Here is a 16,750-nt window from a genome sequence, read left to right on the forward strand (position 1 = left end):
TTGAGATTCTCTGCTCTGACATTTAGCACTATCCAACTCCATTTTATTAATGAAGCACTACACACTGTGAGTAATGGCAGCAGAATGCCTCTCTGATTTCATGTGCTTTTAGGCAGTCTGATTTGAAAGTGTTGCTTTGGTGCTTCACTTTCTCTTTTTTCTATGAATCTCACTGGACTTGACGTTTATTCTTCGAAGGTTCAGAGTAACTGCTAAGCTACTGATGAAGGATGCCACAGAAAACCTGCTGAAAATATTTCTGTTAACACTATGGAAAAAATCAGAATGCATTGAAAAGGGGAAAAATAATGTACTCAGAAGTAAAATATACAGTGAGAAAATTAAAGTAATTGCACCATGCATAGGGCTGCTGAGTGCTTACAGGAAAAGGGAAGCAAGGACACGCAATATGTGTATTTTATGTTTAAATCAATCAAACACAAATACCTACATCATTGCTTTATATAACAGTGCTTTACAGAATCATAGGGTTGGAAGGGAACTCTGGGGGACATCTTGTACAACCCCACTGCCAAGGCAGGGCCACCTAGAGCACATAATGGATAGAGAGCAGGTAAAAGAGAAATGAGGACTGATCCTCAACTTTTCTTTTAAACTTCTGTGGAAAAATGAAATGGTCCAGAACAGTTTGGAATGTGTGGGTTGTAAACTATATTGTAAGGAAAAAAAAAATTAGTTGTGGCTAGACAATGGCAGTGATAGATCACAAAATTGATCACCTCCTCCCACAGAAAGTAAAGGGCTCTTGCCAGTCTGGAAATGAAATAACAAAATTTTTTGCTTTGTTTTTTTCTGTCTCTTTTACTTGCTGTACAGCCTCCCCACTGGTAAGAGAGTGACTTTGGACATTCTAACAGCTTATTGTTCTAATTAATATGCAGTTAATTGTGAAAATATTTCAGAGCTGCTCCATACCTCTTCCTTTTTCACCTCTGTTACAGGAATTTCTAGCACCTTGCCAAGTACCAGAATACCAATAACACCATTCAGACTTAAGGAGAAAAATACTAAAAGGTCACTATAAGATATCCAAGTGCAACAGATGTTTCCTGAGTTGATGTTACAATTTCAAATTAAAAAGTACTAATTATAAATTTTAGCATCATAACCAGCTAACACAGTATTTGACTCTGGGAGGGAATCTTACTATGCTCTAATTCATTTTCTGACCACATCTATTGTGGCTTCTCCTTGTCAGAGTTTCTAATGTTCCCATTACCATTTGTCGCAAGTCTCACAGATTTGAAGTCTTAAAGGCCAGATCTTGAATGTATGTGATGGCTCCTAAATATTATTTTACCTTAAAGACCTAGGTGAAAATTGACAGAACTTAAAGGCTCCAAAGAATTGCTGTAGGCACACTCAGACATCAAAGAGCTTTTCTGAGAAGTTGTAACTGATTTGAAGTGAAGCAGCATTAAATGAATAGTGAGGAAATCTTATTTGGGTGCAAAGTAACACTGAGCTGTGGGGGAGGAGAAGTGATGCTGTATGGCGGTGAACATGTTCTGCTTGAATTAACCATGCTGTTTGATGTAGTGGTACAACCACAGAAAGTGTGGGGAGACATTAAACTGGTAGATGCAGAGATTGTTTTTGCACAGGGAAGTTGTCATATTAACTGACTGGACTAGGGGAAAGAGAAGAGGGAGTTGCTTTGGTTTCCACTGAAGCTTAAGAGGTTTTGACATATGTATGTATATCTTTGGCTGGAGTACTGACATGCCTACAGGTTCAGGCTATACATCAAAGTTAGAAAGGTTGGGACTGCAGGGAATTTTTTCTAAATTCTGCCTTCTCTAACCAAGAAATGCAAAACAGTCAGATAGGAAACCTGCTGAAGCTTAGAGATCCTGGAGGTAAGCATAAGAAGTATTTGGTATTGGCAATCTGCTCTCAGACTTTTTAAAGTAGGAAATATTCTTTTACTTTATTTTAACATAGTACTTAGGCAGTGGGAGCAGGTCCGGTAAGGAGGAAATAATCCAATTTCTGCTTTTCTATGATATCCAGAAAATAAACTCTCTTTTACTTACTCTGTAAGACTGAAAGACTGTCATCTTTGACTCTCTTTTTAGCCTGAGGAGCAGTGTGAAAGAGGCATGAGTTTGGCACACTGGGCTATTGTCTGTGCTGTACTGTAATTATTAGGCATTTTCAAATGTTTTCATAATTGCTTTCATTCCAGTGTCTCCGCAGCTGCCTGTTGTGTTGAACATGCATGTATGTAACTCAGTAATTGACGTGTTGAAGGCATTAATTGAGTCTTTATTCAAGAAGAGTATTATCTATTTGTTTCTTGCTTTCCTGTTCTGTATTATGGTATTATCGTTCTGTATTATGGTACCTTCTTTGTTAAACAAGGATTTGCTTACCAGTGTAAGATTTTGCCTTTTCACTACTTTCTGTACTAATCAGTTTTCAGAATTGCTAGGCTGCTGCTTTCTGTGGTCTCTGACTTCAAGTTGTGTGTGTTTGTTTACTCTGAGGAAGGGGGCTTTTTTGTATAATTTTGGATTCTTTGATGCTCAGAGCCTCTCAGCATGCTTAAACTCAGTGTGGACTGGGTATGTTTCTTAGTTTAGCAAATCCTATTATTTTGTCAAACATTCATACTCACTCAGGCCTTTTGTCTCTGATCCTTATCTTTATCTTGTCTCTTATTAGGGCCTATGCCAGTACCCAAGATTTCAAAAACTAGATTTTCAGCCTTAAAACAATTGCCTAGATGACTGATGTTTTCTGTTTCTTTATATTCTCTCAAAGACCCAGTTTTATAGGCTGCTGAGCTGGTTTGGTTTTGGGGTTTTTTTTGTGGGGTGGGGTTGAGTTACTGGGTTTTCTTTTTAATTTTTCTCTGCAGTATTTCTCACAGTCCTGAGTTAGCCAAAAACTATTGAAAATACTGAGTACTGAAGAAGTAGCTGTAGTCAGAAAAATAAATATGTATTTGGTTGCACACAGTAATGAAGCATTTCTTAAACTTGTTCAGTTATCCTTAACAAGGCCAGGTCATTTCAACTCTGATGGGCCTTTCAGCTGCTTTGTTTTATTATGGGTGAATTCTCAGCTCACTTTACACCTGTGCTGAGCCAAGAAGCCTTCTCTTAGTGTATGAATTTGACATTAGAAGGTCTTCAATCTGCTGATTGTTGGATATTAGGACTTATTACCAAGGGAAGGATCAGTTTATTTCATGCCTTCTATAATGGGAATATACAGCAATTGTATAGGACCCAATACAGAAATTCTTATCAGTCAGCATCATATAATTACTTCCTAGAGACTAATGCCAGTCTTGGAAAAGTTCTCTGAAAAGGTATTATAAACAGAGGGTAAGACAATGACCTTGGCTCAGCAGACTGGGCTGAAGTGCTTAGCTGTGGAAGAGCTTTCTAGATGGGGACAAAGAAGCCTCCTTGCCTGCAAGGCTTCCATCTCATGGCTTCTCCCCCTGGCCAGCTTCTCACGTGTCACTCCTGGCTGCCTTAGGTGGCTCCCCACGCAGCTGCCAATGTCTGATGAGCAGCTCTTCACCTATACTGGGGCAGTGCTGAAAATGAAATATATAATATTGACAAGTTCTGCCCAGAAGAACTCTCATGTGAGGCTAAGTTTTTCCTTTTTGAAGTGCTTAAATACTTTAAAATCCCACTGGTTCAGAGTAACAGAGGTTTATGGTTATGGTTGGATTTTTGTTCTTTTTCTTTTAATGCCAGGAAGTTGTGCTTTTTACAAGAGAGCATAACTAGTTCTAGGGTCACCCGTGTATGTCCTGTAGGAATTTGCTGTTTTGTACAACAGAGAGCTAACCTGTCCTTGTCCTTCTTGAATGCTGCTGCCATCTCTGACACTCTGAGGAATCTTTTCCTTTGAAAGACAGGTCTCTCATAAATCCTCTGCAGCAAATCCTAATATTAATTCCTAAGCATCAGTGAGTATTACGGTGTTCTTTGTGACAATGAGCGTGGGCAAATGAATAATATTCAATATAATATACGAGGTAGAAAGACTGAAGTTTTATCTTACTAAGATCTGTAGAAATAAAACACAAAAACTAGTTATCAGTTACACATCATTACATCTTGCACCTTTATAATTCCACAGTTACTGCTTATTCAGCTGAAGACCTGGTATAGCAGATTACATGAATGTTTATGTTGGTCCTAGTGCATAATTAACAATTAAAGGTGTAAGTTTAATTCAACAAAATAATAATGTAATCCCATTTGAGATATGCCAATGTGATGTGTAGGGTGGTTAGATATATAAAATTAGCCTTGTTATCTGTATTAATCTGACCACTATCTATCCTTACACCTTAATAGGAGCAGAATTTTTATGTCTATTTAGAGGTATGATTGTAATGTACCTGGTTTTATGAACTAAATGTATTAAGGGCCTTTATGAAATTGCAATTCAGTAACTTTTATGTAGATGGCTCGAGTATGATATTTTTCAAAGATACCATAAAGTATGAACATGTAGGCTACAGCCGTAGAAGGTTTATTTAGCTCAGAAATATATTAGCATATTTATACTGTATATATTACTGTATATAAGGACTGCTATATATATTTGCAGCCATCATCAGGCAATTTTCTATCTTGAGTTATCAGAAAAGGGAGTTAGAAAATATAATGTTAGCCTTAGGGAAGCAAATTTTTTCAAAACTCCTATCTACTAATATCACCTGCCAATGATTTAATGTGTTTATAGTTTATGCTAACCTTAGCTCTCCTTTTCATCCACTGTAGTCTGTGTACCTGGTAGAAGGGAAGCCCGCAGCCAATTGCCATTACTTTGCAGCTCTTATCTTTTACTCACCAAATAGCAATTTTCTTTTTTATTTCTTTTCATATTCCTGTAAGGTAGTAACTGTTGACTATTATAAAACTGCAATCTCATTAGAAAAGGTTAATCCAAATAAATTCACTGTTGATGACTGGTGTGAGGGTTGGAACTAGATGATCTTAAGGTCCCTTCCAACCCTAACTGTTCTGTGATTCTGACTGTATGATGTTAGGACTTTAAAATGTTAAAGTTTTGTCTTTTGGGGGGATAATATATGTTTTTATATTGATGCTTAAAGAGACACCCTTAGACTCTCTTCCACAAGAGTTTTTTGACAGCAAGACAGGATTTTGGGTCAGTCTGTGGGATCATTTTTTTTAGGAATCACCTCATTTAAGAATTCTTAGTACATGTCCCTAGAAAAAAAATGTGTCTATAGTTTTAGTACAATTAAAAGTGAACAAAATTTTTAGGTGCATGGAAGAATATTAATGTTCTTTACCAGCAGCATGAACTGCTGTGATGTTTGTATGACACTGGAATCAAGGCTTTTTTTTTTTTTCACTTTCCTAGTCCTCTACTCCTTGTATAATGATACCACTGTAGCTCAACTTGAAGTTCTGTTAGAAAAATCCTTCATATTTTGCTCACTCTCAATGATCACAGGTGGGAGGTGTTCTTCATGTACAGTCTGTGTATATTAATGGAAACTGGATAACCTCTCCTAGCAGATTTTGATAAAGTCTTTGGTAAAGCGCAGTGATGGCATCATGGGTTTTACATTTGGTTATTACATTTAATCTGGCAATAGAAGATAGAGTAAATGTGCAGCAGAATACTTTCATGCTCTAGCTAAAGAGCTAACATATTCTGGGATCACTGTTCTTTCACACCCAGTCTTTAGTTTCATGGAACAGTTAATTTGGGAGTCTTCTGAATCAGATCTCATTGAAACTTTTAGAACACATCTCTAAACTTATTCGATTGCACCTATTTCTTATTGATCTAATTCTAACATAAACCTAAATTAATTGCACTGCTTGTAATAAAATTCATGCCTACTCACAAGTGTTTCTAAGAAGGAAAATTTTTAAACTTTAAAATATTTTTCACACTTGGACATGTGCTCTCATTGTCTCCTGAACTCAGTCTAGGCAAGTGCAACCTGGATGGATAGAAGTAGCTGAATTTTGTTTCCTTTCATTTCATATTAAAGATTATACTATTTTGTTCAACCATTGGACATGTATTTGTAAATGTCAATTATCAAGCAGAATTAAGGTATTATAAAGAGGACTTTTGATAGTTGTATAACTTCTAACATTTAATGCTTGGAATAGAATTAGTCATTGCTTTATTGGAATTGAATAAATTTATATTGGATTTTATTAAGCAATGTGTCACATATGCACAGGATTATTCATTTACCTATTTTTCAAAAATGTATAAGCCATACTAAGAACAGATTTGCATTGATTATGCTCTGTAACAAGCTCTATTTTTACCAAAGGAAAAACAGCCTAACTGCAGATATTTGAAAACTTTTCAAACTGTAATGTTGATGTAGTTATTTAGAATTACTATGTGAAACCAGTCTGTATGTACTTTACACTGTCATAACTGTCATTACAGTATAATTTTCTTTTTTAAAATTCCTGAAACAGTTCACCTTATATAACCTTCTGTTGTGAATACAGTTAGGCTGCTATAGCTTTTTTATATTGTCAGCATTAGAGATGTTCTTAATTATAGATATAATGGAGCTGTTCAAAATTTGTATACCAGTAAGCCTTAAAATATTTGAATCGTACTCTCCTCCTAGTGGCTGATCTCTGTGTTAGGATGAATTCATGTCTAATAGGAAAAAACAGGAACAGTAGTACACTTTTTTAAATCCAAACATGCTTTTGAAAATCAAGACAAAAATTGATGCTTTGTTATATATTTGCTCTGACCACCTCCCTTTGCTTTAGTTTTCAGTAGCAAACAGTAGTATTCCTGCACAAATAACTTTAAACAACAAAATACTGAGTTTATACTTTGTTTCAATTGGAGAGGGAAGAAATTGCGGAATTCCACAAAATACTCAAGTCTTATGCTGAAGCACTGAGGCGTTTCTTTGCTCTTTAGTTCAGCATGTAGCCCAAATACAAGTTACCACAAGAGATGGGAGTGGCTGCCATGAAATGGCACAAAATTGGAATTGGAAGCGGAATTGGAATCCCTGGTGGGTTTTATTTTTGGTTATGACTATAAAGCTGCTACCTGACCTTGACCAGATCACATTCACCTGCCTTTCTGAAGCATTTGCACTCCTGAACTGGATCTATAGGTTGGTCAGTTGCAATTTCGTGTAAGGTGAGAATGGTGTTTTAAATGGGGTGCAAGCAGTTCATTAGCACAATGTGCTGTGGAACTCTTCAGTGAAAAGCATTACAGCAAATTGTTATTAGGAATTAATAATATTATAAATTGGTATCAATAATATAGTTTGGTTTACTCTGTGATGTACTTTACCCTGAAGCAAGATAAATCATAAGCCGCGTAGAAGTTGGATTTCTTTTACAATAGAGTGCCAGCAGTTAAGGGTCTTTAGAACACTTTTGCAATATTAAAATGATTTTTCAGCCAGCATATCAGCTTATTCAGTCTAGTCTAAGGTTTTAAAGAAGTAAACCAGACAAAAGCCCAAGGTATTATTTCCTTAATTAGTCCTCCCTGCAGCATGACTTTCTTTCTGAATTTCATTTCTGCTTAATAAGTAGCATATCTGTTGATGTTCCTTATGTTACTAAGCAACACCAATACTACCAAATAATAGAAGAAAAAAAACCCAAAGCATATAAGAAGGCACTGTAATTTTGATTGTGTATCATGGGGTTAATTTCATAGGAATACTCTGAGATACAGAGGGTATGCAGTGCAGCAATGTAAAATATATTGGTTTCATTATAAAAAGCAGTTCATATCCTCTAAAAATGTGTATTTCATTGCATAAAGGCAGAAAAACAACATAAAAATTATTCAAATAACATTCCAATTATAGTGGATAAATCATCTTTAAAACCTCTACATTTATGTAGCAATTATAACCTAACCACAGGATCTAACATGTTAGAGCATCATCAAAATCAATCAAATATCTTAGGCTGAAGCTGGAATGCTGTTCTGATGGAATTGCTCCCAAAAGCAATTTTGATCTATTTAGGCACCAGTTTTACAGCACATTCTCAATCTGGCTATTTCTAGTAGTATTTCCTGTGTAATATTTTGCTCTAGCAATGACTCTATGACATTTCCACTACATAAAACAACTAATTAATGGCAAACTGGTTAAACTAACATAATTGTTTTCAAAAATGCTGCTAGTACTTCAGTCCCTAGAAAACACAGAACCTCTTCCGTTACTTGGTTCCTAAGTGTGTTTTATAGAAAACTGCTGATTTCAGATGGCAGGTGAAATAGACTCTCACTCACATCACATATGAGCCTGAGAATATTTTAGAAGACCAGTAGTTCCTTAGCTTCAGGTATGAATTTCTAATTCAGCATCCAGGCTTCTTTGGGTGACAGTAGTTGGATGACCGGATTCTTAGGTGCATGAAACCAGGTAATTATCAGTTAATTATGGATAAATCAACACAAGTATGCTGGGGTTTTTAAATAAGATTAAAAAGAGAATTTGAGCATTTTTTTCATCTATCACCAGATCTAGGAAGAACATACCTCTGTTTATACTACTGCAGAATGCCCAATCTCAAATGCTACAGTGGTTTTAGTTTATTTCAGAGAAATTCATTCTTTCTGCTCTCCCATCCTATTTTTTATTTAAGCTATTAACCCAATCAGTCTCAAGAATACTTCTCAAAAACTCAATAAATATTACTAGTTAAAGTGTTGTTGCCCAAAATATCTGTCAAGAATCAATTCATAAGACTGTTTCAAGATGGATTAGTTCTGGAATTTGAGTTAGATAATGAACTATATGTCTCAACCCTGGATTTGCAAGACATCCTTTGCTTGGCAGATTGGTCTTGCCTTACTTTCAAACTACTTGTAATTGAATGTATACAGGTGTATATGCATTATAATGTACAATATGCCATATGTATCAGCACAATAAAGGTAAATTGAAAAAAAAAAATGTAAGGTGTTTACAAAACCAATTCCTCAATCTTCCAGGAAGAATTTTAAATTTTAAATGAAGATAAATAGAATGTAAATTAACACTGGGGTTTTGGAACAGGTTAAAAGAAAGATTAACTGCTCCGTCTCCCTTCCTTCCCCCCCCTCCTTCTAAATTCCAGAGTACTGGCATCACAGATCTAGAAAACAGTTGTACTGCCATATATTCCTATTTCAGAGAAGAAAGGAAGTATTTTCAAAACCATTTTATGTGTAGCTCTACCCTTACTCAGAATGGAATGTTTAGGAACCTTGTGAATCTCCAATAATTTAGCTTGAAATTATTAAAGCAGATTCACTACCTATGAACATGCTTAACATTTTGGAGGTCCATATTTCAGGAGTCTTAGGCTGAAGCTGGAATGCCTCAAATTGCATGGTCAGTCTTGTACATTGTGTGCAGCTTTTAAAAACCAACATTAGCTGCCATTATAGCAGAATGCATTTTGATTCCTCAGCAGCACTAACTAGCATGTTTACCATTTCCCAAACTTGCCATTCTGAAAAATGTAACTACAGATGATTTTAGTATAAACAGATCTTGTTTTCCATCCTGTAATTACTGTAGAAATGTTTGCATTCCCTGCTCTTGAGAACTTTAAACAGAATTTCCATGTAAAGCTCTTAGTAAAAAACTTGTGACCTTTAAAGTATAACTTCCTTTCAGGTTTGTAAAGAACAGTATTTTCTGCAGTATCTGATTACAAATCCAATTTTGTACTTGGACTTCTACAATATTTAATATGTGTACGTCACACACTACCTAGTCGAAGCTGTGCTCTTTTTGAAGAAGCAATTGCCCTTTAGGTCTTGCTTGAGCATAAGAGGAACTGTTATGTCCAATCTCCACAGATCTACTCACTAAAGATCTTAGTTTATTTTTCAGATGGTAATTTTAGAGTTAATATTTGCTATTTATCTGTAATTTTAGAGCTCATTCAGGCTAACAAGAGTCTTTCCCTAGATAGCCAAGAAGCTGGAGTTGGTTTTAATAAGATTTAGAAAATAGGTTTAGTGAATCTGCTACTTTGCCTAGACTGTTATTATCAAAAATATTCTTAACTAACAGTTGAAGTATTTAAAGTAAGCCTCAACGTAAACAATTTTTACATAGAACTACTAAGTGCTCCTCAGAGCCATGACAAATGGGAATTGTCTGTGTTTTCTAAGGCTGTTTCCAAGAGGCAAAGTACTGTCACCAGTATATTCAGAAAAAGAAACTAACTAACAATGGAACTGAAGAAGGAGCTAAAACCATAGTATTTCTGAGACTACTTTAAAATATGAGCCATAAATCAAATTCCAAAAACAGATACTGTTTTTAAATGACTGCTGCTTCACTGAATGAAATAGCTTGGTTTCCACACTCTACACTGAAAATAAAACAAGGCTACAGATCTATTCTATAAATCTTAAAATGTTATAATTGCTCAGAAACTGGATGAAGTGCAAGAATCCTCTCCATGAAGATTTTTCCTGTAACATTTTCAGACTTTGAAACAGGCAATATAAGCATAAGGGCTCCAGTGCAGGTGTTGCATTTATCTGAATTTGAGATGGTAGATCTGTTTGTGATCTGTTTCAAGTAATATATATAAGAATTCCCCAAGAGATTTCAAATGTCAACAACACAGTTAAAGTGACATGTTCTTTCACTTACATGTGCACATGCACATACCTGGAAGCCTAAAGCTTTTTTCAGATTTTTAAGAAATTTAAGATTCACCACTTCCTTAAAATGACTGTTTGCTATGTAGATTAAGAGTGTAACCAGCTCCAACCAGACTTGCTTCCGTGCAAAAGTTTTCAGGCATCTAGGTATCTCTTATATTGAGCTTTGGAGGAATTGCAGAATATTATCTGAAGGTTTGCTTTTGCCAGGATTTTCCTGACACTTAAGTGACTGTGCATCACAAGAACTGGAGAGTCGCAAAGAATCCACTGTGTCTCATTTTTGTTCCATGCCGATCCAACTCAGACACTTGCTTTGTCACACGTCTAGTTTTCTCCTCTAAAAGGCTCTGATTCAAAAATTTTGCTTATATCTATGCTTTCTTTTCTGTGTCTAAGTAAACAGACCTTTCTTAATATGATCCATAGCTCACTGGAAACCACATGGATGCATCACCATCCAGTGTTGTTATTTAGATTAAGATATACTATACTAGCAGGTAATTTGGGGAAAGGCATTGACATTCAGAAATGCTTTGGAATTATTATTAATATCATACTGGTTATGGTATATACAGCGAGAGAAGTATATACTGTATATATAGAAGAACTAGGGAAATCAATAAAATAATGGTCAAGAATTTTAAATCAGGTGAACAATTCTAATGTTCTGCTTAGAGCAAATACAAGCTGTTGAAGGGTTAGCATCTACACTGGTCACCTATGATTAAGGAAAAAAACACACGTGGATTTTTTTGTTCTGCTGAAATAAAGTCAGGCAAAACAAACAACTTCTGTGTAAATTTTCTGTTGTGATCACAGATTAGATTTGTGAATTGAATTGTGAATTAAATTTCCACCTGGTGATGCATTTAGAAACACTGACCTGTCTGTCTTTATATTTTGTAGATGCTTCAGAAACTTGCTGTGTGTTTACCACGGGTTCTACCAACCAGCTGGAGAGGAGACTTACCTATTCTTTCATTAGCCAAGCATATCATTATCTTGAATTAACTATTCCTCTACACATGGCCTTCCTACTGGTGTCAGCTTATCTTCTGCTGACTCATGCTCAGGGTGCTCCTGTTGAGAACGGGGCACTGTTGGAAACATTGAAGTCACAAGTAGGATTATTCAGCAATAAAAGTGAACACTATTTGGCACAGGTGAGACCTCCTGGAACAAGCCGACAAATACCTCAGACAATCATCATAGGAGTTCGTAAAGGAGGGACAAGGGCTTTGCTGGAAATGTTGGATATTCATCCTAATATTGTGGTGGCAGCTACAGAAGTCCACTTCTTTGACTGGGATGAAAATTATGTAAAAGGAATAGACTGGTATAGAAGTCTGATGCCATTTTCTTATGGAAATCAAATTACAATTGAGAAAACACCAGGCTATTTTACATCACCACAGGCTCCAGGAAGAATTCATGACATGAATAGCTCCATTAAACTGCTGCTCATTCTAAGAGATCCCACTGAGAGAGTTATATCTGACTATACCCAAGTATATTACAACAGAGTAGAAAGCCACAAGCCTGTTCAGCTTTTTGAAGATATTGTTATTAAGAATGGAGCACTTAATACCAAATACAAAGCTATTCAGAGAAGTCTATATGATGTTCATATGGAAAAGTGGCTTAAGCATTTCAGTTTGGATCAAATTCACATAGTGGATGGCAATACTTTAATCAAGGACCCTCTTCCTGAATTACAAAAAGTTGAAAGATTTCTAAATCTTCCTTCCAGAATTATGTCTTCTAATTTTTATTTTAACCAAACCAAGGGATTCTACTGCATTAGAAGTGACGGAAGGGAGAGATGTTTACATGAATCCAAAGGGCGTCCCCATCCTCTTGTTAACAACACTGTTTTAGAGCAACTGTATTCTTACTTCAGAGAGCACAATGCAAAATTTTACAGGATGGTTAATCATTCCTTTGACTGGCATTAATGCATTTGGAATCAGTGTTTCTTTAAAAGGGCCTACAACAAACCGTTTCAAACATCTTTCTAAACTGCAGAGATTCCTACTATGAGAACATACTGGTAGTGTGCTTCATGGGAATAGCATTAACTTATTGAAATGGTACCCTTTAGGCTGGGGAAGCAGAAGTTTCACATTTGTATGATTACTGTGAGTCATAGTCTGACCTTCATCTTTTCATCATGCAAATATGTTGACTTCGGCAGACTTCTTTCAGATACACATCTATTACAAAATTTGTGCTGTATAGGAAAAATGACTGCTTCTAACTATGTAAAAATGTAAATATTTGAAATGGGATTATTCTGTTATGTATTTTTTGTTCTTAGTATTTTTTATATCATGCACAATTGATAGAGGTGTTGATTTCTAGAATTTTTCATACAGTAAATTAAATTGTATGTTAGAACAGGGGCATATATAGTGGCTCCAATAAATAATTCATCCCCTGTTAATGTTGAATTAATCAATTAATAATAAAAGGAATCTACTTCATCTGTGATTTTGAATAGGTGAAGTAGAAGCTCCCTGTCTGTAGACCATTAGCATTAAACTACACTCTTATTATCTTGGATCTGGAAAAATAAATAAATAAATAAATAAATCTCCAAGCAAAGTAAGAATATGAACTGTCTGAAGAAGTTTAAGGTGAGAGTTCTGAATGTAAAGAAATTAAAATATCAACCTCAACTTACACTGTTATTTTGTACACTAAAAAAAAATAAAATATCAACAAAAAAATGCAAAAACATCATTAATATTAGGAACCATGCAAATATTTTATTATAAAAATTGTCTTGCTTTACTCTTGAGTGAAAAATTTTCTCATTAGTACTACCATATGGATCATGTTTGTATTCTGTTGTTATTCTGTTCTGGCTTTTGTTTGCACATATCCATTGGCACACTGATTCTTGCTAACAAAAAAAACCCAAGAAACAAAAAACTGCTTGCCCTCCAAAGCATAGAGTATTTTTATTTTGTCATTTCTAATGCAGACCATGGGATGCTTTCATAGTTAAAATAATATCTTGTTATGCTGTATATCTCAGACACCATGTTCCATATGCTAGGTATTACATACTTGTGTTATATATAAAAAACATTTATCTATGCTCCTGCATTAGGAATTTTTTACTTGTTTTGTTTTGTTTGATGGTATTGTACTCATGTGTTCTCCATTTTCATATAAACATTTTATTATATATCAATACCAAAGAAGATCAACTTGAAACATTAAATATGGTGCCAGATACAATTACAAATACAGATATGCTTGTTTGACATTGTACCTTGCAATCCAGAAACTCCGGTACACCCCTTTAGTAGAACATTCATTAGGTGCATTCCTCTTCATCTTCTCAGAACACTGGTGATTTCTAGTTGTGTGGGCACACTCTTATCCTCACAGCATCAAACTCTGCTCAACGCTGCTGAAGATCCTGGATCTGTGTCCTTCTGTCTAAGCCACTATTCAGCCTATAGGAGCAGATGTTCTTAAAATGTGATTCAGTCTTCCGCTTCACAAGCTAGAAGGTATGTATTGCACAGCTAATTTTAAGGCTTCTAATACTTTATGAGGGGGCAACTTATATGCTAGGCAGGTATGGCAGCATTCCACTGAAGCTGAACAAAATCAAACACAACCAGATTATGTGGAAATAATCTTCATCAAATATTCCCTCAATAAATAGAAAGCATTAAAGATAGTATAATAAATCTTATTCTTGATCTCTTCTACTACTTTTATGTGTATACATGAAAGAAAATTATATTTGTCATTAGCATATAATTAATCTCTGAAATAATCTTTCTTAAGTATGCTATTACTACATCTCTGGTTTTTACAGATGGCCTAAATTGTTATTCTTCCACCTTTTTGAGAATTCTGAATCATTGGTCAGATCTGGACACTAATCAGAAGTATATAGTTGATCTAAATCAGGTGTGGAAATACAAATTCATTTCTTTCAAATTAGCCAAAGAAGAGGATGTTTATGCTGGTCTTATACGATCTCTACAAGGACATTATATAGGAAAACTGTAGTAATTACAGTGGTGTAGTCTACCAGTACTTTCTTTGTCATTTGTCAGGTAAAAACCTATCCCAGAAAAATTCTGAGCTCTGAATCAGCAGGGTGATTTTACATTGAACTAACACTGTGTTTTGTGAACACAACACTTTTAGCTGGTAACGGAAGACTCAAATCCAAATTTCCTATATTGTTTAACACAGCCTGTTCTTTCTGACGGGCACAACCCCAGTGATGAATGAAACTCATTCCTGTCCACTAATTTCAGAAATACAGTACTGAAGGTAGAAACATACCAGCAGTATGTATCATACATTGTAGTTTTTCTTTCAGCATTGTGTTCTGTTTCTTATACATTCTATTTGTTTTGCTTCTTTTCAATGATGCGTCAAATAGTAGTGAGTAAGAAAAAGGTTCTTTTCTTTTTGAGGGCTTTTGGAGGTTTGGGGAATTTTTTTGTTTGTGGGTTTGTTTTGGTTTTTTGTTGTTTTCTTTTTTTTATCCAAGAACCTAATTTGGAAACAATGTATGCTTTAACAAAGGTTTCAGGTAGTTTGCCAGTAATTGAAGAGTTCACATGTCTATATGTCACATTCAATTTCACAGACTTCCAAGAAAAAAAAATTCTAATGCCTTTCTGTATTTGTGCTTGCAGCCATCAAGTCTTTCTTTTTCTTCTCTGAAGTTTACAGCAAATCTTTAGAGTTGAATGCAGGAACAGCGGTTGATAGAAGCTGCATGCATCTTTGAAAATGCAGATCCCTTTCTGGAGTTTACATTTCAAGGACAGCTGATCTGTATAGATCAGTGATGCATATATCTACATGATTTGTTAGCACTCTTCACTCTGCTCAGCATTTCCGGGAAGGACAGAGTTGATGGAATGAATTTAATGATCACTTTAGAGTTTACCAATACCAGAAGAAATATATTATGCCTAGAATAATTTGAGTGAGAGGTTGTTTGTTTAGATTTGGTTTTACACAAATCAAGACGCTTGTCTGAAGTTTTGTTTTGGTGAATGGTCTAAAACCTCAACCTCTGCATTACAGAATTCAATAAATGTATCAGACTATAACATTACAAACTGTTGCGATCAGTTTCTCATTTTGGGGTCTGAAAAGTTTATCTCATGAAGGCTGCCTGACCTTCTTCATTCTTCTTGTCTTCAAGATAACACTCTTTCTCTCATCCTCAGGGAGTGGATCAGATCATAGAATTATAGAATAGATCAACTTAAAGCAGATCCACTGAGCCATACTTCAGTAATACAGTAGTAATTTATAGTAATATATAATATTATAGTATATAATATAGTATTATAAATATATATACTGTACATAATATTACAGTATCTATAATATAGTATAGTAATATAGTAATAAAAAGCACTCAATTTTTGGCACTTGGAATTGAAAAGTAGTAAAATTTTTGAAAGAACAGGAGGCTCACAATCAGTTTAAAGGTGTTATTAGCAAGACAGATCTCAATTTAAGAAATTACAGATATCTCATATGATACATATGATATGATTTCACAGTTGATTGCAAACTTCTTCTCCAAATTGGTCATTGAAGGACTTTCATCTCATTATCTGATAAGAGGTGTTTGCAGAAATAAATTTCATGTGGGAAGGTTGCTTAAAGATCATGCAGTTGTTTCAAAGGGGTTTGGGATCATCTGAAACAGATGATACAGTCACATGTGTAAGACTACTGCAGAATTTATAATTATTTGAGCAGCTCTTTGATGTTGTTTTGCATTCCACAAATATTAAGCCTTCACTTTAAAAACTGTTCCTTTCCTTTTTCAGTTAAAATACACTTAATACTTATCTAAGTCTAATATTGGCATTTTTTTATACAGACTACATATATTACCTAAAGTACACAAAGGAAAAGGGAAGTTGAAGAGCTAGGGGTTTGCACAAAAAAGCTCTTAGCACTTAATGGGAAGAAAACAAAAAGGTTCCTCTACTGCAGTCACCCCCATCATTTTACCACCAGAGGGTTGGAATTTTTCATTGCGTCCTCTGTATGTAACTGCTCAGATGCC

General features: G+C 35.1%; 1 protein-coding gene across 2 annotated transcripts in view; it reads left to right on the forward strand.

The window, feature by feature from the left end:
* The window catches only part of LOC101867855 (heparan sulfate glucosamine 3-O-sulfotransferase 1-like), a 56,199-nt gene extending 40,440 nt beyond the window's left edge, over positions 1 to 15,759 (forward strand). For both annotated transcript variants that reach the window (XM_034061290.1, XM_005144063.3), the window contains exon 2: positions 11,581 to 15,759. In XM_034061290.1, coding sequence (XP_033917181.1) covers positions 11,700 to 12,629 — 930 coding nt within the window. In that variant the 5' untranslated portion in view covers positions 11,581 to 11,699 and the 3' untranslated portion in view covers positions 12,630 to 15,759. The remainder of the gene's footprint in view (positions 1 to 11,580) is intronic.
* The last annotated feature ends 991 nt before the right edge of the window (positions 15,760 to 16,750 follow it).

Source organism: Melopsittacus undulatus, chromosome 4 (genome assembly GCF_012275295.1).
Source record: "Melopsittacus undulatus isolate bMelUnd1 chromosome 4, bMelUnd1.mat.Z, whole genome shotgun sequence".
Classification (NCBI taxonomy): domain Eukaryota; kingdom Metazoa; phylum Chordata; class Aves; order Psittaciformes; family Psittaculidae; genus Melopsittacus; species Melopsittacus undulatus.